General features: G+C 36.6%; 3 protein-coding genes across 3 annotated transcripts; 1 reads left to right on the top strand and 2 right to left on the bottom strand.

Annotated features, from left to right (window-relative positions):
* Positions 1–2,088: 2,088 nt before the first annotated feature.
* LOC125656953 (uncharacterized) lies at positions 2,089–4,462 on the bottom strand. Its single transcript, XM_048887567.2, has 2 exons — positions 4,294–4,462; positions 2,089–2,568 (listed from the first exon to the last, which is right to left on the bottom strand). Exons 1-2 carry the CDS (start codon positions 4,336–4,338, stop codon positions 2,194–2,196), a joined length of 420 nt encoding a protein of 139 aa, XP_048743524.2. The 5' UTR covers positions 4,339–4,462; the 3' UTR covers positions 2,089–2,193.
* Positions 4,463–7,951: 3,489 nt separating this feature from the next.
* LOC125653970 (ATP-dependent DNA helicase RecQ-like) lies at positions 7,952–10,250 on the top strand. Its single transcript, XM_048883659.2, has 3 exons — positions 7,952–8,430; positions 8,588–8,747; positions 8,854–10,250. The coding sequence occupies exons 1-3, from the start codon at positions 8,118–8,120 to the stop codon at positions 9,800–9,802; spliced, it is 1,422 nt and encodes a 473-aa protein (XP_048739616.1). The 5' UTR covers positions 7,952–8,117; the 3' UTR covers positions 9,803–10,250.
* On the bottom strand, positions 10,251–19,335 carry LOC125656356 (uncharacterized). Its single transcript, XM_056144484.1, has 7 exons — positions 18,780–19,335; positions 18,223–18,448; positions 14,315–14,782; positions 13,458–13,931; positions 13,177–13,303; positions 12,895–13,025; positions 10,251–11,771 (listed from the first exon to the last, which is right to left on the bottom strand). Exons 1-7 carry the CDS (start codon positions 19,154–19,156, stop codon positions 10,593–10,595), a joined length of 2,982 nt encoding a protein of 993 aa, XP_056000459.1. The 5' UTR covers positions 19,157–19,335; the 3' UTR covers positions 10,251–10,592.
* Between the last annotated feature and the right edge of the window lie 4,287 nt (positions 19,336–23,622).

Genomic DNA, 23,622 nt, shown 5'->3' with positions numbered 1-23,622 from the left:
AGTGTTCATCAAAGCCAAATTATATATATAGTGGGGTCATATATATATATTTATATATATATATATATATATATATATATATATATATATATATATATTAGCTTTTCTGATCAAAATTTGTCCGTTGTCTGTCGGCGTTGTAAACTTTTCACATTTTCATCTTCTTCTCCAGTACTATTGAGCCAATTTCAACCAAACTATAAAGCATCCTTGGGTGGAGGGCTTTCAAGTTTGTTCTAATGAAGGGCCATGTCCCATTCAAAGGGGAACTAATCACAAAAAATGCAAAAATAGGGTGGGGTCATTTAAAAAAAATTCTTCTCAAGAACCATTGGGCCAGAGGAGCTGAAATTAACATGAAAGCTTCCTGACATAGTGCAGATTAAAGTTTGTTCAAATCATGGCCCCCAGGGTTAGGATGGGGCCACAATAGGGGATCACAATTTTACATTCTAATATATAGAGAAAATCTTTAAAAATCTTCTCAGGAACCTTTAGTCCAAAGAAGTTTACATTTACATGAAAGCTTCCTGACATAGTGCAGATTCAAGTTTTTTTTTTTAATTCATGGTCCCTGTGGGTAGGTTGGGGCCACAATAGGGACCGAAGTTTTGCATGCAAATATATATATATGGAAAATCTTTAGCTATGGGCCAAGGTGACTCAGGAGAGCGATGTGGCCCATGGGCCTGTTGTTTTGAAATATTTCGGTCGTGTTTATGCCAGTCTTCTTCAGTCGTGTGTTGTATGAGTTGTAATATTAAAGTCACGCACCACTCCCTATTTCAGACATGCACATACTCAGTCTACTTTATAACACCAGGCCCAGGGCTCCATTCCATGACCCCACAAGAACTTAGCCATGGACACACTGGAGGCATAACAGCGGACTCCTCATACTTTATTCATGTAATGTACACACTAAGTTTGAATCACATCTCTTCATATTTAGTTTAATAGGATGCATCTCTCTCTCTCTCTCTCTCTCTCTCTCTCTCTCTCTCTCTCTCTATATATATATATATATATATACACACACACACAAATTAGAGTGTTCACTACCTACCAATGTCTTAGAAATCAGGCCACTGTTTATAATATAGCGGTTTTTCTGTAAGTCATGACTTTCATATAGTACATTATGTTTTCGATTGTTGCGTTTGACGAGTATCCATAATTTTGTCCTTAGATTGTCGCACTGGACAAAAACTATACTATTAGAAACACATTCGCTATACTGAGTTTCAAATTTTGAAATTATAAACGACCGTTCATTTTGTCTTTGGTCAACTATTCGGCATGACGGATTACAATTGCATTCGTAAATACGTTATCTAATTTTCAATACGGAGAGATCATTTATGTTACATGAGAAACATTTAATTTGGATCTCCAAGTGACTTTCAATAATCAAGTTTTATTTATTGTATATAGTATCAATAACTATAACATAACTAATGCACGCAATTAATAAAAAAAAATGTTCTTAAATTCATTTGAATTAAAGATATGGTTCATTCAATTCATGTGCACAACAATTCAAACATGCATTTAAAGAAGCCTCCCTCCTCTATGCAGTATTATTTAATTGTGATTCCCTGCGCTGTGTGGGGTTTCATCTAATATACAATATACATGTATGTAAGTCGAAATTGTCAAATCGTCAAATTTTTCTTCCTGACAAAATTTCTCAATCACCTTCACATTGTCAACTGCAGGTAAGATTGGAACACTGTTAGTGCTCAGCCTAAAATTACACCACGATCTGATATTGGGCAACGGTAAGTATAGATACTAGACATCTCATGACTTATGAGTACTGAATAAAACTGTATACATGCGTATGGTCGAAAAGGCGTTTTCAGGTACACGCAATGCCATATTCCCTATATATACACGTGCATACATGTATAAACGCAACCACTTGTGTCCTTGTTTACTTTATATTTACACGAGAGAGAGAGAATCGTGTTATTTTTCTGTGGATTTGAAGATATTCGTTTGTAATATGTTTATATAAAGGGATAGCATATAGGCCTACATGTTCACATGGGCCTACATGTATCTATTTTTAAATGACAACTAAGATTTATTCATTTTTTCAAGGTCATCGTTTCTTTAGTGCATGACTAAGACGTTCATTTCATATTTGCGAAAAAGTTCCGAATCACAATTAGAATTTGTACAGTAACATCATCCTATTACGGTTACTTCTCCAGTACTTGGCCCCGTGCTGCTTGGAGAATTTTGCGCCTGCGTGGTGGTAGTCTGGTCCGCGGGTATACACTTAGGGTTGTGGTGGACGTGCTGACTTCCGTGAATGTCCACTGTTTCCCCCCGGCACGTCAGCCCCTCCTCACACGGGCAGTAGTTCATGTACATGTTAGGGTTACCGAAGTCGTGGATCAGGAACACGTGACAGGTCTGGCCTTGGTAACGGCGTGCGTGGCAGGTTCCTTTGGAAGGTCCGAAAAGGAAGCGGCGCATACGCCTATCTTCTGCTACACAACATTCTGTGTTTCCGCAGTCGGCAGAGGATGTGCAAGACTCTCCCAGGAGATGGACTGGCTGTAGAGAATAGGAAAAAAAATACAACTGAACATATCAACAACGGGTGCTTGACATAAGTTACCATCAGCAAATTTTTTTTACCATTGTTACGACAATGGTATCAATGTTGGCCAATAAAATTTACCGATTATATAAACATTTCTGCAGACAATCTAGAACTCTGTTAGCGTTGGTAATTATATTTATGACGTTATCAAAAATGGCGGGCATCGCGTACACGCTGAAACCAACAGATTTTGTATCGCATCTTTTCCCTTTAAATCTTTGTAAAAATCAGCTAAAGACAATTCCAGACAAGATGATTTAAACATGTTCCCACACAGTCAGAAATGGGTTTTAAAAACAATCAAGTGTGTGTGATATGGTATAGTACTTAATCTTCCACTCTAACCATTTCGTCCGATGATCTGATGATGTTTTCAAGAGAAAATACATCTTCCCTAACCAAGGGTTTTCGGTCCACTCTGCTCCACATTTATGGACCGAAAACTCTTGGCTAGCCAAAATGGAGAAAATAAAGAGAAAGTGATTTACAGTATTTAAAAATATATATTCTAAAAGCATCTTCTTGGTGCAAAATTATTCACAACGTATATGAGCGTATATATATCTTTTACATTTCGTGCTAACTGATCAGTTAGTGGTATACCGATTGTACCATTGTTGGATTTCTCACCATTTGTAACCCAAACTCGTTCAGAGTACACAAGGATCCAATGGTACCAATGATTCAAATATTTACCATTAGCAAATTGGTGATGGGTACCAATGGATTTACTCTGAACGCAACCAATGGTAAAGGAGATGCTTCCTGTACAAGAAATCGGAAATTTCGTACGTTTCCTAAGATATGCAGAAATGAATTCAGAATAATGTTTATAATTTTTTTACTTGAATTTTATCTGGGCCCTGACACAGTGCCACTAAACAAAATGTTTGTGCATTGTAACCAGCAATTACATAGAAAGTCCAGCATTTGATGTCATTTTAAACTTGAATTTCTTACCCCAATTAATCATAAACTGAAGTTCGTAATATCGCTCGAAGTGACTGAAAATTGTAAAACCATCTGCACTTTCACTTGTCACTATAGGTACATGTATATTTTAAAAAGTAATAGTAAATTCGAACACAAGCGATATAATTGTCTCTGAGCTTAACATAACACCTATAAAAGAAACAAGTTAAATGACAGAATAAGTGTACAAGCAATGAATTTGTGTTCTCTACTAATGGCCGAAGTGATGACAGGAAATGACTAAAGTAGTGAAAAGCAGAAGGCGGAAATGACGAGGAAAAAAACATGTGGTAATAGATTCAACACAAATGAATATTCTTGAAAACATTTTCTTTAAAGTACGAAATGTCAACTGCTCAATTATATATCATACATATATTTATATCGATTCATTAAATAAACATTCTTCCAATGAGAGTGAATTTTTTTCGGCGAGAGTTAAAACAAAACTACAAACATTGTAATGGTTGATGAACTGGTTGTCCTGAATAGGTTTGGATTACACATTCAGCGGAAATTTATGCAGTAATACTCCTATATCGTACATGAAGAGATAAGAACTGAAACAATGTGGTCAATTGTCGACAATGTTGGTGATATTTAAAGATGAGATCTTGCTACTGGTATGGTGTAGTGTGATTACATTTATCGGTTTTTTTGTTTGTTTGGTTGGGTTTTTTTTTTTTTTTTTACACATCACTTACCTCTAAAAGAGTCAGAATCACCAAAAAGGACAAGGAAAATATCATAGTCTCCGTATAGAGCTCTCTGATGGGAAATACCAGCTGTATTATCAAAGGAAGTAAAGGTGAAAGGGAACCCAGAACTACGAAAGTGCAGACATTCTTAATCAAGCGTCTTGTTCTATTTGTCAATCTAAAGCTGGAAATGGTTGATCATATGTATATGATAAAATGCACGACAAACCTCGGATTGGAAATTAGTCATTAGAGATGAGTATGATGTGACAGCACAGTGCAATTTCTATAGGGATGATTGGGTTTTGATTTTTATGTATTGCCTCGTTCACACGGATGCGCATTAAATTTACTTCGCATCAAATTTGATGCGAAGTAAAATAATGCGCATTAAATTAATTTGAATTCAATAGCGTTCACACGGTGGTAATATTTAATTCGAAGTAAAGTAATGCGCATTAAAATCTCCGTGTGAACGCGGTTCAGATTTAATTCGCATTAACTTACGTTTAATGCGAATTAAATTCTTCGTGTGAACGAGGCATATATTGCAATGCACCTTCACTAGCCACGGATCAGGAGCTATGTCTAGAGACACATTGAAAGGTCCAAAAATTGAAAGCGAGTTCAACTTGTCCTAGAAAAGCTGTTATTTAAAATCTTGTAACTTTATCTATCTATTTATCCATCTAAAGCTATATACACTGTACATGTATATATGGAAATTAATGTTTAAAGAAAGAGGGGACAAAAATAACAATTCTCTCTCTGTGCATGCATACATTAAGTGTAATTAAATCTAGTTGATATTATTGATAACCATGCAATGCACAATATGTTTCTTTCGTTTGTTTGTTGTTTTTTTTTTTTTGGTTTTTGTTTTTGTTTTTGTTGTTGTTTTTTTTGGGTTTTTTTGTTTTTTAAATACAAATTTCAATACAAGAAAAATATTAAGGATGAATGCTACACCAAAGAAATTTGATATGGAGGAAAAGTGGAGAATATAAGCAACAAAAAATTTAAATCTTTCATATTTACTTTATTTAGTAAAAAATTGCAGTTTAAGTAGAAAACAATTTGTGGGGAAAAAAAAAAAAGAACTGTTGGATTGGAACCCGCGATCTACAGTTCAACAATCGACGTGCTAACTTACTGAGCTACCCAGCTAGGCAATGGTATTCGAAAAGAATGGACAAATATTGCTGGTATTTATATTTTCATCCATGTTTTAAAAGGAAGTCAGTCATTATTACGATATAGAACACCTTCTTCATTAAAACACTCTAATCAAAAATACATTTGTTGCACTTGGAGGGGAAAATTAAGTTCACTTTGACCTTTGTCAGCCGGAACAGCCTGGATGATTGTCAGACGCTGTAATGGAAGAAACAGGATCCACCATTATAAATGTACCGACTTTATTTAACATTAATTTAAAATAAAAACCAACTAGATATGAAGAGTTATCCCGCCTCTGAAAAAAATCTTTGAATTTTGTGGGCTGAAACCAATAATACATACAACGATGTTATGTCTCTTACTAAACTAATATTTGCAATATGCCCCTTCCACGTGGTTTAGTCCCGTGGGGATCAGGGTTAGAATAGGTCCTCAGTACCCCGTACTTGTCGTAAGAGGCAACTAATTGGGCGGTTCTTCGGATGAGACCACAAAGACCGAGGTCCCGTGTCACAGCAGGTGTGGCACGATAAAGATCCCTCCCTGCTCAAAGGCCGTAAGCGCCGAGCATAGGCCTAGATTTTGCAGCCCTTCACCGGCAATGGTGACGTCTTGAGTGAAATATTCTCGAGAGGGACGTTAAAGGGAAAGGCAACCCAAAACATTTTTACATGATAAATGATAGGATTAATTATTTAATAAAAATTTGTCATATTATTCTGTTGATATACGGCCTAGATAAGCGTCAGTACTAACCTGAAAACGTTAAAAATTGAAATTCCCGCCATACATAGCTCGGCTGCCATGATGTGGAACTCTTTTGTATTCAAGACCACAAAAATCAATAATTCTTGACCCAACCAAGTCATCTGAAAAGAAAAGACAACATTTTTGAATTTACAGTTTGTTGAAAATTTAGTTTTTTATCCTGTTGTTGATGGTTTAAATGTTGCAGCCATTTTTTCATTGTTGTACTTTTGATAAATTATCTCAAGAATACACGCATTGCAGTCATTTATTATGACAGTTGTATATATACATTAGAAAACCATTAAGAATGAATAATGTCTTAATCAGTGTATCTAGGTAAAATCATAGAGAGGATAAATTTCGCCTCGCCCAATATGATTTTTTTCAAGGACGCCATATATTTCCGTATTACCCCTCTAGGTGTCTCCTTAACTAATATTATTACTGGTAACTCGGGAACATTGCGGAATCCATAATTCTTTAATCAAACAGAATATGATACATTTAGTTATCTCTCTACGCTGTGAAGAAAGTCAAACCATCGCGTCTTGCAAATAAAGTAGCTTTCCTGTAAGGCATGTCATAAATAAATATTGGAGATACAGGGGGTCCATTTTGTCACCTATTGTCCTCGCTTATGTTTACTTGTGTTTACTTGTATTTCTATATATTAGGATAAGTCATAATCTGATGGTCAGACGATAACCCGGCTTTACATATTACGGACAATCACCGCTTTATATTCTAAATATAGTAATGGATTCTGGTAATGAGGACACCCACCTTCTTCCTGACACCGATAATGCGATCAGAACACGAACAAAATCTAAAAAGTCTGTGCACTACTCCATATGTGTTATTCTGATTTTACACAATGTGTCCACGCAGTCTGGATATTCCGTTATAATGGAGTACACTTTCCGACATATCAGTGAACAAATTCAGGCGGACCTGACAAACTCGAGCATCACTCAATCAATTCCGAATAAAAATTGCTCCTTTCACAGTGCGGAAGCTCAACGCGAATCTGCGCAGTGGGACGCATACTACGGATATGCTGAGTATATACCGGGACTCTTCGTCGTTGTCTTTGGAGGGATCATGTCGGACTACTATGGTAGGAGATTTTTCATCATCCTACCTCTTCTAGGAACCTTCCTACAATATTTCGCCACACTTGTTGTCGTACAGTACAACCTCGATATCAAGTATTTTTTCGTGGGTTTTTTACTGGCTGGAATAACAGGTACCCGATGTACTCTTTCTATGGCTTTGTCTGGTGTAGTTGCAGATATCACAAAATACGACAAGTCACGGTCCTTCACATTCGCCTTACTACATCTTTATGATGGTATAGGGTCGACAATCGCACACATCTCTACCGGATATACACTAAAGTATTTAGGCTCTGTTCCGCCGTGCTTAGTGTCGTTAGTGTTGTGCTTTTTTAATCTATTTACGGGCTTGTATTTACCAGAAACCTTAGGAAACTCCAAACGAAAAACAAACGATGACACTTTGTGTCAAAAGGTCGGCAGATTTTTCGCTTTCTATACTAGTTCGTCGAATCTCCGAGATGGCCAAGTTTGGCAATTTGTGATGTGTGTGCTCGCTTTAACTTTCGTGATTTCGCCTTTTACGACGAGAAGTAGTGTGGATGTACTGTATTTTCTGGGTCAGCCATTCTGTTTTACATCGGAGAAAATCGGATGGTATGATTCTACAGCAATCTGATTAAAATAAGATCTTTGATCCGCTCCGTTATTGTTATGTCGCTACACAAAGATCTGAAGACATTCCGTGTGGGGTCACGTCGGTGTCAACTTTGGTAACCTGGGGTCGACCAATGAAATGCTTCTGCTTCAACCAATCGCGGGCTATTCTTACAAAATGCATTCGGTATGAAAGGAAAAATGGCCGACATTAAAGTAATCGATGCAGCTTTAGAGAAAATTTTACCACGTTTCGGTGTTAGTGCTTTAAAGAAAGAACAACGGAGCATATTGGATGCCATGATTGAAGGCAAAGACTGTATGGCCATTTTGCCAACTGGTTTTGGCAAATCGCTGCCTTTTCAAGTCTACATTCCACTTATGCGCGAGATGAACCCCGGATTTAGTGCTGTGATATTAGTCTGCTGTCCTTTAGTTGCACTAATGCAGGACCAGGTGAAGAAAATATCAGCTGTGCCGGGTATATCGGCAGCGTACAAAGGTAAAGGGCTTTATGTAATCCATGATACCGGTTTTGTTCACTGATGTGCTGAGTGTCGGATCGACAAATATTTGCACGGGGTGTCGACATAATCTGAGCAAACTTTGGTATATAGTATTATAATAAATAGGATATTCTTTAAAAAATATTTTTACAGGTTTAAGTGAAGAAAGTGACAGGCAGATACTCAGTGGGGAAATAGATGTCATCTATGCATCTCCAGAATCTTTGATAAGTAATGCAGTTTGGAGAGAAGATATGAAGAAATTGAATGTACAAAACATAGTCATTGATGAATTTCATACGATTGCAACATGGTAAATTTTTCATTTACTTATTGTAAATATATCATTATTCCAACAAACTATTCCTCATGTTTTTATCACAACCACTGACCTGGTTATTGTTTATTTTTTTATGTAGGGGTGAAGACCGAATGGGTTTAAAGAAACAAGCATTTAGGAAGTGGTTTTCGCATGTGGGAGAATTAAGATCTTTATTTCCAAAAGCCAGTGTTATCGCACTAAGTGCAACATCTACAGTAAAAATTCAGAAAAGAGTTTCAAAACAGTTGTCTTTTGGACCAAACACAGTAGAAATTGTTATGTCTCCAAATAAAGCTAACATAAAATACTCAATATCCAAAGTATCCAGTGATCTTGAAATGGCAATGTCCTGGCTTGTGGATGGAATTCAACATTTGCAGAGTGACTTTCCCAAAACATTATTGTACTGTTCTAGCATTAATGATGTTTCTAAACTTTACACTTATCTCATTAAGGAGTTGGATGGCACAAGTCCTCTTATTGAAATGTTTCACTCAGAAACACCCATTGGCAAAAAAACTGAAATTGTCAATTGCTTAAATGACCAGAATAACACTTCAAAAATCAGATTAGTGATTTGTACTACTGCATTAGGGATGGGTATTGATGTGTCCCATTGCAACAGTGTAATTCTGTTCGGAATACCCGAAAATATTGTAGACTTAGTGCAAGAAATAGGGCGCATTGGAAGAGATGGGGAGTCATCAATTGCCCTTATTTTGTTTAACGCTTATCATCTGCGTAGACTTGACAAATCCATGAAAGATATCCTACGTTCACCTACTTGTAGACGAATAAACATTATGAAACAATTTTTGAGTGAATCCAATTTAAGTGAACTTGAACAGGACGTTAAAAAGCATACATGCTGCGATGTGTGCCACAAACTTTGTAGTTGTGGCAATTGTGAATATCTTTCCTTGGAGAGACTTTTTGAACAGAGTGTCATTTCCAACTCAGACAGTAATGAGGCTGAAGATTCTTTTGGAAGTTCAGATAATGACTTCTTAGATGGCACACTCGACTTAAATTCATGTTATGCCTGACTTTTCAATGACTTCTCGTAAAAAACTGATGGGGGTGGGGGAATAAAAAACCCATCAAAATTAATAGTATTGCTTTTCCTTTCCAGTGGTCAAGGTAAAATTTGTTCTATTACATGCTTGAAAGGGGCGAGATATAAAAGGTCATGTCGGATGAAAAGCTATATTCAAAGGGGAGGCTCTGTTTTCAGGATCTATGAGAAAGATTGAACATGTTCAGTCTGTCATTAGAGTTGTACTAAGTAGGTTAATTGCTTTTTAATTCATTGTACCTATGCTTAAGAATTGAGTTAAATCATTATTTTTAAAGGGTTGTAATGTCTTGAAGAAAAGTACTAGGTATTTGATTGGGGTGGGGGTGTATGTGTCAGACATTGAACTTTTAATCTCGCCCTTAATCTTTAAAATGTTTCTTCGATCGACATGCCAATAAATTTAAGTGAATAACTAGTGTCACTGTATGTATTTGTTTTATTCAAGCTCAAGACATGCAAGAATTGTACATGTTTATTACTGTCAAATGGATGGTGAAAGAAAATGGTTTTTGAACATCTGCCTCAAGATCAAGTCAGTCATCAAATTCAATATCAATTTCAATGTAAGACCTTACAAACCAGGGTCCTATTTTTTGACTTGTTTTGGCACAATACTACACAATGAGAGTAACATATACAATGTATATAAGGCCAAGTATCAAGACATAAACTTGCTTGAAATTCTTAAAACTTCGATATTATGCAGATATTTATGACATGCACGCCCTTGTAGTTTCTGCGTAGAAAAGCTGGCAAAATCAAATGTGCAAATTCCGGAGTCGACAAAATGGCAAAGTTGGTTTGTGCCTATGAATCATAATTGGAAGTTTGGTAAATGCGTTGTCGAATGGATTTCTATCAATGACAAATTTTTTGCAGTGAAGTTTCCTATTTGGGTCATACACAAGAATATCATTTTGCATTAAATCCTGTAAAACTTTTTTCACATCACTCTGGTACGAAGGTAGATGATGAAAGCCCTTCTTTTGACGAACATTTGCAATTTCATCGAGATGTTTTACAAAATTGACTAAATGTGGGTATTCCTTAGAATGGAGAATGATGCTATCCTTCGTCTGATTGCCAGTACAAGCTACTTTGCTGTCACGGTTCACCATTTCAAGGTATTCATCAAGGGCAATGTTGTTATTTTGTCCACCTTGAATATTGACAAATCTGTTTGCAACTAGCCGTTGTCTTTGATCTTCTGGGAGTACACCACTATTTGATGTTAAGGCTGTGAGCTGAACAGATCCTATCAGGTATTTGACTTTGTTCGTCTTGTTATATAGAGGCAGTTCATACTTAGCTGACCTGACTGCCCGCTCTCCATCTCCCATATCTACAGCTGTGTCCAAGTTTTTGTGAAGAATGACAAGCTTGAATACCATTACCAAGTAATCCTGGAGCTGATCTCTTTTCTTCTCTTTCAATTTTGACTGTTTTGGAGGGATTTGAACATCATGCTTCTTTTGTTCATGGGATTGGAGTGAGCCAACACATGCATAGGTCGCTTCACAAAAGTGACACTTCAAACGTTCATTTTCAAGCATTCTCGAAAGCCAGTAGTTCTCTGAGTGCTGTGGATCATCTAACACATCCCTTAATTCTTTACAAATGTCATTCTCATTTTCAAAGAACCATGTCTGCAAGATTTCACTGCACACCAAGTTTAACCATTCTACTTTAGCATTGTCTGACAATTCCTGGAATTCCTCTGGAAATGGGAGGTTAGAATCAACATCCGTCATGTCAAAATGATGAAGGAGAAAGAGCTGACAAATAGCATCAAACACGGTGTAGCACAGGAGCTTATATGGGCGATATGAGTTCTTAACTTCACCCTTCACACCTCTATGATTCAGCAGATTCCTGTAGTAATAGAGAGTCCCAGCATCTTGTCCACTATCTGTGCTGAAAGTCATCTTGGCTATGGCCTATAACACATATAAGATGGATTAAGTATCTAATGAATCAAGTTAATAAAATGGGAGGTATATGTCAGCAATATATACAAAAAGTACATTATGTATACAATGATGATTAATCATTTTGAATCTTGATTAAGGTGTACACATACCAATACCCACATCCATAGAGAAACAAACTTGTAAGAGGTTAAGAAAGATATAAGTGCCTGATTTCAAAATATGTTGTCTAATTTTTTTTTTAATATGCAATTTACTCGGCATCCTGAAATTATTTCATCTCGTGGGCAATGAAATCTAGAAAAGACATTTCTTGTTCTGAATATCTAAGCTAAATTCTATCATTCAGCAACAGTTTAAAACAACATGTGTTCTTAAAACTTCAATGTCTAAAAAGCGAGTACACTTATGAAAGTCTTTACATAATCTATATATTTATTAACATTAAGCGATATGACTAATTTGGACCCATCCTAGAGTCAAAACCCTGGGGTTGCAAAATTCACCATTTTTTGTACATCCTTTTCTGCTATTCCTAAATATGCATTTAAACTTTATACGGTATCAGTAAACTGAAAGAAGTCCTTCAAATCATTATAATAATTTTGGCATCACCTTGAAACGAAACTCTTACTCCCTAGGATCATGAAATTTACAATTTTGGTGAAGGACTACTTGCTCATTCTAAATATCCATTTAGTTTCAATTTAGTACCAATAGCATTAAAGCGGATATCATTTATAAGTTTTGCACATATACACTATACATACCAAGTTTGACCCCACCCTGGACTCAGAACCTCTACCCCAGGGATCCAGAAAATTACAATTTTGGTAGAGGCCTTCCTGCTTTATATCACTATGCATTTAGTTTCATTTCTTAAAATATGCAAGTGTAAAGAGAAGATTTTTGAAAATTAGTCAACTTTTGCCCCGCCCCTAAGGCCCCAGGAGTCCTTAAATTTACAATTTATGTCCCCATTGTCCTAAAGATGCTTCATACCAAATTTAAAAAGAATTGGAACAGTAGTTATCAGGAAGAACTTTAAAATGTTCAATTGTTAATGCATGACAAACGACGACAAACGACAACCAATTGCAATAAATAATAAAAATTGAATTTTAACAAGTACCTCTAAGAAATTCATCAATCTATGAAAATCTTCTATTTTGGAAATAAACCCTTCCAATTTCTCTTTTGGTGTTGCAGCATTCTTCATTGCATTTTGAGCTGATTGGACTCTTTCGTCAGTTAGTCTGTCTCCTATAATACATGCATTAATGGTTAAAACAGCATTTAATGTGTATTAGATAAGGTTCAATACCCTTTTGTCACAAAATAAAATTGTTTGAATTTGTAAAAATATTTAATCATTATCCATTACAATAATGTAAGTAAGTGATTAAAAACATACCCCCAAAAAACACAGGCTCAACAATTTCCCCATTCTTTTGTGGTATGAAGTCATTGGATAGCTTCTTCAAAAGAGCAATGAGTTCTTGGGTCTTGTTTTCATTACAGTCATATAATCCAAGTGGATACTGAAACACAAATGTATAAAAATGGTTACATGGGTATTCATATTATTCAATAAGTCAATCAGTGGAATTCTTTAAAAACATGCATATAATTAAATTAATGGTGAAATATATTCATGAATTTACAATTTCAGTACTGTAGAATGTAAATATTTACTTGGAATGTCTTAAGTCCAGAGTAATGACTGTAAGGATGATCCAAATGCTTTGGATAAATAGTGTTAAACACTCTATGCAGCTGAGGATTATGCTCAATGATGGAGGTTGCAAATAAGAATGTCAATTCTTTCATCAGTTGTTTTTGATCAGCAATGGATGGTAGAAATTCACAAGCTTGTGTCATCTCTCTTTCCTCTTTAGGAAGCTCCGGTAAAGGTGGGACTCTATCTTGAACCGCAATAACATTGAAGAGATGGAGTGACAGGGTTCCTCGGTCTGATGTCCTGTATGATGGTAATATATTCTTGTCCCAATTGTCCCCCACTAATTGGTATTTCACATTCCCACTATCAGCCCATGAATCACGTAATTCTTTGACTTTCACATCTATCAATTCTTTCCAGGATTCTAACTTCCTGTGGATGGTCTTGGGATGGACACTCAATCCAATGTTTGATAGTCGTTCAATGTCCTGTAAAACAATATACACATGTATCATTTCACCTGAGTAGCATGACTTTTACAGCAGTACAATAATGTTTTACACTAGGTCAGAATGGAACAAATTGCTGTTCCTGAGAATATTTTGAAACCTTAACGATGTGAACCCCTATTATCCTGACCATTGAAGAAAGTTGTACCAAGTTTGGTTGAAATTGGCCCAGTAGTTCTGGATAGCTCAAAATGAAAAAAGTTCTCAGACTGATAGACAACAGATAACAGGCGATCAGAAAAGCTTAACTGATCCTCTGACTTTTGTGAGCTAAAAATCATCGAGTACTGGGAATTTGTTTTGCATCTCCACCCGAATATCTAGTATACATATAACATTGTTTATATCCTAAGTAAGCATACCCTTTGAATGCATCCACCATGAGTTAACACAAGTGCAGTCATGTACTGGAAAAAGGACATTTCCTGGTTTCTTCCATGCAATGCAATAGCGGCAGATACCATAATGTGGATGAATCCCTTGCTTTCACTGGACAGCTCCTTATCACTAACTACTGCTGATAGTAATGTAAGAATTGTAGGGCACCTCCTTCGCAGTTCCTCTTTCATTTGCTCCCACTTAAATTGGAAGAAGTCTTTAAAGTTTTTACTCTGAAGAATGGATCCTGACCCCCTCTTACAAAGAGTCTGTGCTTCTTTCATAACTACTCTTGACACTCCATTTGTAACAACTTCTGGGTTAGATGAACAGAGGTGATTTACAATGGTCTGTTCAACATTGCTCCTGCCGACTATTGTTTTGCAAATACTTTTGTGAAGTTCAGAAGTTATGAGGGCTGTCTTTTTTCCACTTGGATAATGCACATATACCTTTAATATAAATATATAACAGAAATTAACTTTAATGGTAGCAGGAAATTAACCATATTAACAGCTGAGAACTTAATATTTACAAGAACAAGAGGCCCAGGGGCCTTATAGGTCACCTGAGTATCATGTAACAACCTTCCAATGTTTGAATTAGGTTTGTGTTTAAATATAAGAATTTTACTTTTGGATGGAAGAAACATTGAATAGCTATGTGGTCAGCCCCGCCTTTGCACCAGAACCCCTCATCCAGGGGCCATAAATTTCAGTTTTGAAAGAAGCATCCTTGATCATCATTATCATACTATTAGTTTGTCTACTTAATACCCAGCAGCAGAGGAGAAGGTTTTCAAAGAAATAAAATGCATTTTCACTATATGATCAATAGGGCCCCACCCTAATACCAGAACCCCTGACCCAGTGCGCTTGACCTTTGACCTTTTGACCCCAAAATCGATAGGGATCATCTTCATCCCATTAGTAGTCCATATATATGATATGGTGACTGTAGGTGGAAAGGATAACGCTTTAGAGCCCGGAAACCATATTGCTACTTCAATGTCCAGTGCGCTTGACCTTTGACCTTTTGACCCAAAAATCGATATTGAACATCTTCATCCTATGGGTAGTCCATATGTATGATATGGTGACTGTAGGTGGAAAGGATAACACTTTAGAGCCCGGAAACCCTATTGCTACTTCGATGTCCAGTTTGCTTGACCTTTGACCTTTTGACCCCAAAATCGATAGGGAACATCTTCATCCCATGGGTAGTCCATATATATGATATGGTGACGGTAGGTGGAAAGGATAATGCTTTAGATCCCGGAAACCATTGCATCTACAGACGGACGGACAACTCGATTCCAGTATACCCCCCCCCCCCCACAACTTGTTGCGGGGGTATAAAGAGGCATCCTTGCTCATCATTACCATGCTATTAGTTTGTCTACTTATTACCCAGAGACAGAGAAGATTTTCAAAGAATTTCTACATTTTCACTATATGACCAATAGAGTCCCACCCTAACACAAGAACCCCTGCCCCAGGGGCCATGAATTTCACAATTTTGGTAGAGGGCTCAACGCTCATTATAATTATGCCCACAGTTTGGCTTCTTGATGTCCAGGAGTAAAGAAGAAGATTTTTTAAAATTACACTCATTTTGATGGTTTTTGCCCCCACCCCTCAGGCCCCAGGGGGGCAGGGACCACGAATTTCACAATTTTTGTTCCCCTTCACCCACAGATGCTATGTGCCAAAATTGGTTGAAATTGGTTCAGGAGTTTCAGAGAAGAAGCTGAAAATGTTCAAATGTTAACGCACGACGAACGACGACGGACAAAAACAGATAGCAATAGGTCACCTGAATGAATTCAGGTGACCTAAAAATGTCATAATTTGCTTATATATATAAAATCTATCAACATGATCAATATTTACATGTTTTCTATCAGTTTAATATGGACAATAATCAAGTTTAGACAAATACTGAATACATACTGAAGGTCATTCAACGGTGTTGATATCTGTCAACAAAGCAAAAAATAAAATAAAGAACAAAACTATAAAGTCATGCAAAATAAAACAAAAATTTAAGCGAGAGACCCACAGGCTTTAACGGTCACATGAGTACTAACGCCCATACATTGAAAAAGATTTAATACATTTTCGCTAGAGAGGCTCAGAGCTACATTGCTCTACCCAAGGGCTTAAACTCGTAACCCAGGGCCAATGATTTTCACAATATGGGTAGCGATCTTCATGGACATCATAGCCATGCATTTATTTTTTCTCACACTTCTGACTAAAGAAAAAGATTCTCTAAGATTTAATATATCTTTACAGTACTATATGGCCATATTGACCCCACCTAGGAGACTGAACCCCTTTCATACCAAAGGGCCATGAATTCCACAATTTTGGTAAATGGCTTCAAGGACATCTTACCTATAGATGCATTTGGTTTTTCTGTGTGGGAGGAAATAAGTTTTGGCACAACCCATGAGGCCTTGGAGAAGCTAAGATAATAAATTTATCAGTTTACATTCCTCTTACCCTAAAGAAACTTCATACCAAAAATGGCAACAAATCAATTTGCCTAGTGGTTTTCAAGAAAAAATTTAAAATGTAAAATGTTTAACGGACAACGACAATAGTCCACCTAAGTCACTTGGACATCTGATTTACTAGCCTAATTATTGAGGAATTCTGACAAGTATTCAAATTAACAAGCCCCAATGGTGCATGCTTGTGACAAACCACTAGACCAAATACATACTATACAGACCCCAGATCATCCGAACATCAATTCTTTTGAGCCTTAATTGTAACTATTTCTGAATTATCTCATTTTCAGATTTTAAGTCTGACTTGAAGATAAACATTAATCTTTCTAAAGACAAATTCAATTAATAAATATGGCATACCTGTGCCAATGTAACATGCAAAACATAATGTATTAGAAATAACAATCAACAGTTCAACTGGTCAGTTTAATCAAATCACTGATTCTTTAACATTATCATGATTATCATAAATAGCTAGATCAGTGATGCAAAAAATATCTGACCAGCTTAGGCTTAAAATAAAAACTAAAGTGTTTCCGCTAACCTGATCGACCTAATGAATGATACTTCCTACCTGGTACAGTTAACAAATTGTTTAAGAGATTATTGAATATACATTGTTTTGGAGCTAATACTTATTACAGATGATCATGTAATTAATATATTTATTACAGCTTACCAAGTTGCAACAATAGTGAAAATTAAGTCCCTTGTGTTCATAATGTTAACCTGCAAGGAGTTGTTGATCACATTGTTTCTTTGAGTATGCAAAAACAATTTTAATTTGTTTTCAAAGATATTCACTGATTCTTAAGTCCCAATCACCTAACTACCTACCCTTATTTTGTCTTAGATGTTAGCAGAAACACAACAATTATTATTCTTAGCCTTATTTTGTAACATTATGGTCAAGCTCAACCTTTTCACTACACTGTACCTCAACTTCTCCATTTTTATAAACATTTTCATGTTTATCAGTTATTTTCTCCTAAAATGTATTCAAAGATATTCAGTTACTTGTGGTCTGCAATTTATGAAGTTATGTGTGTTCAAAGTTTTTGAAAACTTTTATCAACTAGCAGGGGTAATTCATAATCTTTTCAGCAGTAGTAGGAATGAAGGCAGCAGGTGGCAACAGAATTATGATTAATATAGCATACAAGTGTTTCAGCCACATTCATGTACATATGATTGTAATCATAATTGTTGATATATCCTATACCTTACACTCACTAAGCGTAATCAACAATAAATTGGAGACGACCAAAGAACTTAATACTAATCTGATTGGCATGTCAAATTGTATTAATCCTTTGCATTATACACCAGCACACTGCCTTTGCATAGAAATCGAGTGCAATATCCAGTCGTTACCTGTTTCAAAAAGTCCCCACCAAGAGAGCGCCGTGCTTTGTTCACAATTACATTAGCGCTGGCAGGCTGGAGTTGTACCAGCTTCACGGGCATTACCCTTCTGATAGGTACTAACAGTGGATCATCTGGTCGAACCCTCTTCACATCTGTATTTTCTTTAAATGGGCTCCTTATTTCTCTCTTTTCTATGAATCTTTTAGAGGGGGAAGGCACACAAACATTAAACCTATATGAGATTGAAGGTAAATCATAAGATCAAGATTTTTTTTTATTATTAAAGCCACACATATTGAAACAAATGAAATATCTTTATGGCAATAATATGTTGAACAAAATCTGCATGAAAGTGATTCCCCCCTTCAACACACACACTTACTTAAGACTTTGATACTTATTGATTTAAAATCGATTAAATATGCAGTTATAAACGTATATGAACCTAGTGAGTTGTATTCTATCAACGAGTTTGGCTTGCCATTTTGAAGTTGGGGAAAAAAAGGTCACGGGGGTATTTATCGACTTTCTAAAGTGAGCAGGGTTATTTAAATGTGACTGACCTTTGCAGTGTGAGTTGAACAGATGCTTTAAAAGATTCCCTCATAGTTGCTGCTTCCTTTTCCAGTTTTAATACTCTTTCGGTACTTCTGAAACACTTCTGACACACACCTGTGTCAGTTGGATATACCACACTATCCGAAATTCCGCACACATCTTTCAAAACTTTCATTCGGTCCGTGGAAAGTCGGAGTTTTTTGTCCAGGTATTTGTTGATTTTAATGTTGCCATCAGTGTCAACAGATTTGCTCACAAATGAAAACCCACAGATAAGGCAAATGTTCCCCAGAGGATAGACTTTTCGTGGGGTAGTCCGAGTACTCCCATGTGTTCCAACTGGCGCTGCCATGTTTTTTTTTTCATTCGGAAGTTTAAACATTCGGAACTTTTCGAGGCTTACCGTTATTTACTTTTACATCCAAAGATGTAAGCAGTGACGATTTGATTGGCCAAACCAAAGTTGACACCGACGTGACCCCACACGGGATGTCTTCAGATCTTTGTGTAGCGACATAACAATAACGGAGCGGATCAAAGATCTTATTTTAATCAGATTGGATTCTACAGATGACGTAGTGTCGCTGTGCATATCTGTCTTTGTTTTGAAGCTGTTCCATTTTTGTGCAAATGACGATACCATTGCAATTTTAAGTTGTCTCTCCGGAATTCTTAGTTTCACTATAGAGGGATTTGCTTCCGTTTGGTGGATGTTATACGTTGGTAAGTCACGTGACGTAACTGTAACCGGTTTTAGTTTTGCAAACCAATCATGACACGTCATTCCCAAACATTCATCAAGAATAATTTCCAAGACCAAGAATGACAGGAATAAGTGAGAAAACCCCGGTTTTCACGCGATATTCTAGATATTTCATTTACTTTATTCCTGCAAAGAGTATCTTATGAATAACATACATGTAATACGGATTATAGGCAGCAGGCAATGCCTATATAAGCCGTCTGCTTTAAGGTACAAGGTAAAGTCCACATAATGATGTACATAAGAAATTACAATATAGCTATGAAGTGAAAGGATGATATATCATTCAAGGTATAATGATAATATGAGGAGTATGAATTTTTGATATGAATAATAAGGTAACAAAAGAGAAATGTGGGGTTGGTTAATGGGAGCTAAGGGATATACAGAAGAGAAAAAAATTAAACCAAATAAAAAAGTGAAAGAAAAACGAATAAGTACAACAGAGCAGGAGAGAAACTATATTGAGAGTACCGACTCAACAGGATAAGAACAGACATACATAACAAACTCGCATGTATTAAATGCATTTTTAAAATCTTTTGCTTTCCAAAATGTATTTCTGAACACATTCAAAAATCTTTATGATATCTTTTGATTCAAATATCTCATCACCACTCAGCAATAACTTTAATGATGTGGGAACTTGCAGTTGCATTGCATTTATTGACTCTAAAAGAGTAGTTCTTTGTAATGAAAACTGAACATATTCAGAGAAAAAAACTGTATTTTGTGCGTTTTGCTCTGGAGAATGTGAAAATAACAAATACATGACTGCATGTAGGTCTACCTCTTTATGTCTTTTATTCACATACACTAGCTGGAAAAAAAGACTGTGCATCATAAAATTTACTATAATTTTTCTATATTTATTGTTTGTATTTATATAATATAAAAAAAATCGATAAAGGTGATGTTTTGTAACAATATCAGATAGTACCCGACTAAGATGCACGGGCTTTTTCATGGTTAGTGAACACATGTTGTTTATTGAAATGTTCGTACGCACGAGTTTTACTGGCCAATACTGTTTGGAGTAAGAAATGTAAAATGTTTGTTTGGACACTATTCGTTAAGGAAAGCACTTTAGTTTTGACAAAATTTACCCTTCTGTCATGCCACGACTCAGCGAAAACCAACGTAATCGTGCTTTTGGGATGCTTCAAGCTGGAATGTCACAAAATATCGTAGCAAGACACTTTGGAGTTTATCGGAACACCATCCAGTCATTATGGAGACGTTTCCAACAATCTCGTAACACTCGGGATCGACCACGTTCTGGGCGTCCTCGTGTGAAGTCGCGTCGGCAGGGCAACCACATTAGACTTGTGCACCTGACAAATCTTTTCCAGACAGCAAGTTTCACTGCTTTTACTTCGACCATTCAGTCCAAGAACTGTGTAATCGTCTGCGCGAGCACAAAATCAGACCAAGACGTCCAGCGGTGCGCCCAATACTGCTTCAACGTCATCGTATCGCTAGACTAGCGTATTGCAGACGACATCTGCGATTCAGAATACAGGACTGGGCCAATATTCTGTTCACTGATGAATCCAGATTTCATTTGGATAGCCGTTGTAGAGTGTATCGTCGCGTTGGGGAGCTATACCAGGACGCTTGTGTTGTCCAATGTAGACAATTCGGTGGAGGTAGCGTTATGGTGTGGGGTGGAATAACAGCACGTGGAAGGACCCCTCTACAAATTGTCAATGGAAATCTCACCGGCGTACGCTATCGAGACAAAATTATTCAGCGCCATGTGATACCCTTCATACATAGACAGCAAAATCGCATCACTCTGCAGCAAGACAACGCAAGGCCACACGTTGCACGTGTAGTCAGGGACTTCTTTGTTTAACAGAATGTCGATGTCTTGCCTTGACCAGCTGTTTCCCCCGATTTATCGCCGATCGAGCACGTCTGGGATGAAATGGAACGACGTCTACGCCGTTTACCAAATCAGCCAGTGACATTGACTGATTTAGACCAGGCTTTGACCAACATCGGGAACAACATCCCCCAAGCATTTCTGAACACTTTAGTGGCATCAATGAGGCGTCGTTGTCAAGCATGCATGAATGCAAATGGTGGTCACACTCGTTATTAACTTTGTTAATTCAAGTTCGAAAACCAGTGTCTTTCGAGTGTGCTAAAATTTCCGTTATTCGACGTTAACTTTCATGGATTATGAAATGTTGTAACGAATACATTTGTTAACAGTATTACAAAAAATAAAATTTGTTCACTGTTATTATTATTATATATATATATATATATATATATATATATATATATATTTTGTTTCATATACTAAATAATGCACAATTTCTTTTTTCCGCTAGTATATATCGTGGAACTTTAGATAATTTCAAGACGGAATTACAAAAGCCGGATTATATCAATAGTTGATTCATTGTATATTGTTTAATGTCCCTCTCGAGAATATTTCACTCGTCTGGAGACGTCGTCATTGCAAGTGAAGGGCTGCCAAATTTAGATCAATGCTCGGCGCTTACGGCCTTTGAGAAGGGGGGAATCTTTGTCGTGTCACACCTACTGTGACACGGGACCTGGGTTTTTGCGATCTCATCCAAAGGACCTCCCCATATAGTCGCCTCTTTCGACAAACAAGGAGGTATTGGGGACCTATTCTAACCCATATCCCCACGGGTGAGGATTTCAATAGGCCATGTGATGTAGGATATGATGAACAAGTTAAGATAACTAACATTTATCAATTTCATAAATCATACAAACAATACAAAATGAAGAGAAGGGCAAACACGAATCTCTGGACATAACAGAGGGGTATCAGATGCCTAGGAGGAGTAAGCATTCCCTATTGACCGGTCACACCCGCCATCAGTTAAACAGAGCAATGCATAGTCAAAATTAGTATGTTAAGAACGGACCATCAATAGTTATGAAACATGTGAGATAGCTTTCGAACTAATGAAGGTTGTATCATTTCGTTTCGTAAATTAGATCCATATACAGTGTAACGACCATATATAGACTTTGCGAAATTCTGACTTGAAACGAGACTGTTGAAACTCATTTGATATCAACTTATTTGTCAGTAGCTTGTATCGATTTAGAAAGTGTTCATACGTAGAACATGATCGCATATCGAATTAGTTGAGAGACATAAACACCAAGGGATGGTGATAATAGAATGTTGTTACATAAACAGCTGTTATCCCGTTTCCTGTATAGTTGAATTGTTAGACTCTTTGGTGTCTTTGACAAATACAATTTGACTACGGATTACTCTGTATACCTGCAATTCACTGTGACCTTGAATAGACAAAACTTACCAAAATTACCTAGCTCTTTATCCGTTTGAATGCAGAGTAAGTTTGAAATTTCAAATACACTTGGTTTAACATGTTACTGTTTATATACATTATTTCTCAACAGAAATATTTTAGTTACATATGTAATATTAGATGAGTCCCTCATTGTTTCTGCTCTCTGTAGGAATTTCCATATACAATGCATTTATTGATATCCTCTCCCGTGGGGATCTGGGTTAGAATAGGTCCTCAATACCCCCTTGTTTGTCGTAAGAGGCGACTATATGGGGCGGTCCTTTGGATGAGATCGCAAAAAGCGAGGTCCTATGTCACAGCAGGTGTGGCATGACAATGATTCCTCCCTTCTCAAAGGCCGTAAGCGCCGAGCATAAGCCTAAATTTTGCAGCCCTTCTCTGGCAATGGTAATGTCTCCATATAAGTGAAATATTCTCGAGAGAGACGTTAAACAATATACAATCAATCAATCAATGATATCAATATCTTCTGTTGACAATATTTGTAAAAGCTTATGCATATTTCGCACTTGGCCTGTAGCAATATATAGTACTATTTGATATGCAATTTTCTTTACACATCATAAAGCGAGCATTTCAAAAATAAAGTGATATTCATCTTAACGCCAAGATGACAAAATCTGTATAATATCTGCTCTCTAGCAGATGAATGTGCACTTTATCATTTATATATATTTTTTTTTTACATTCGATCCACATACATCAAATCAATATGTGCTCTTTCCAGCTGCCATATGCGGAGTGATTTCTCTG

The sequence above is a fragment of the Ostrea edulis genome, chromosome 7 (genome assembly GCF_947568905.1).
Source record: "Ostrea edulis chromosome 7, xbOstEdul1.1, whole genome shotgun sequence".
Classification (NCBI taxonomy): Eukaryota; Metazoa; Mollusca; class Bivalvia; order Ostreida; family Ostreidae; genus Ostrea; species Ostrea edulis.
This window is presented reverse-complemented; position numbering and strand designations above follow the sequence as displayed.

Coding starts and splice junctions, on each gene's coding strand:
- LOC125656953 (XM_048887567.2), bottom strand. CDS start 4,338: ATGATATTTTCCTTGTCCTTTTTGGTGATTCTGACTCTTTTAGAG. Junction 2,569..4,293: donor TGATTCTGACTCTTTTAGAG/GTAAGTGATGTG, acceptor TATTCTCTACAG/CCAGTCCATCTCCTGGGAGA.
- LOC125656356 (XM_056144484.1), bottom strand. CDS start 19,156: ATGTTTAAACTTCCGAATGAAAAAAAAAACATGGCAGCGCCAGTTGGA. Junction 14,783..18,222: donor GTGGGGACTTTTTGAAACAG/GTAACGACTGGA, acceptor TTTATATTAAAG/GTATATGTGCATTATCCAAG. Junction 11,772..12,894: donor GATTGATGAATTTCTTAGAG/GTACTTGTTAAA, acceptor TATGTGTTATAG/GCCATAGCCAAGATGACTTT.
- LOC125653970 (XM_048883659.2), top strand. CDS start 8,118: ATGAAAGGAAAAATGGCCGACATTAAAGTAATCGATGCAGCTTTAGAG. Junction 8,431..8,587: donor TATATCGGCAGCGTACAAAG/GTAAAGGGCTTT, acceptor ATATTTTTACAG/GTTTAAGTGAAGAAAGTGAC. Junction 8,748..8,853: donor TTTCATACGATTGCAACATG/GTAAATTTTTCA, acceptor TTTTTTATGTAG/GGGTGAAGACCGAATGGGTT.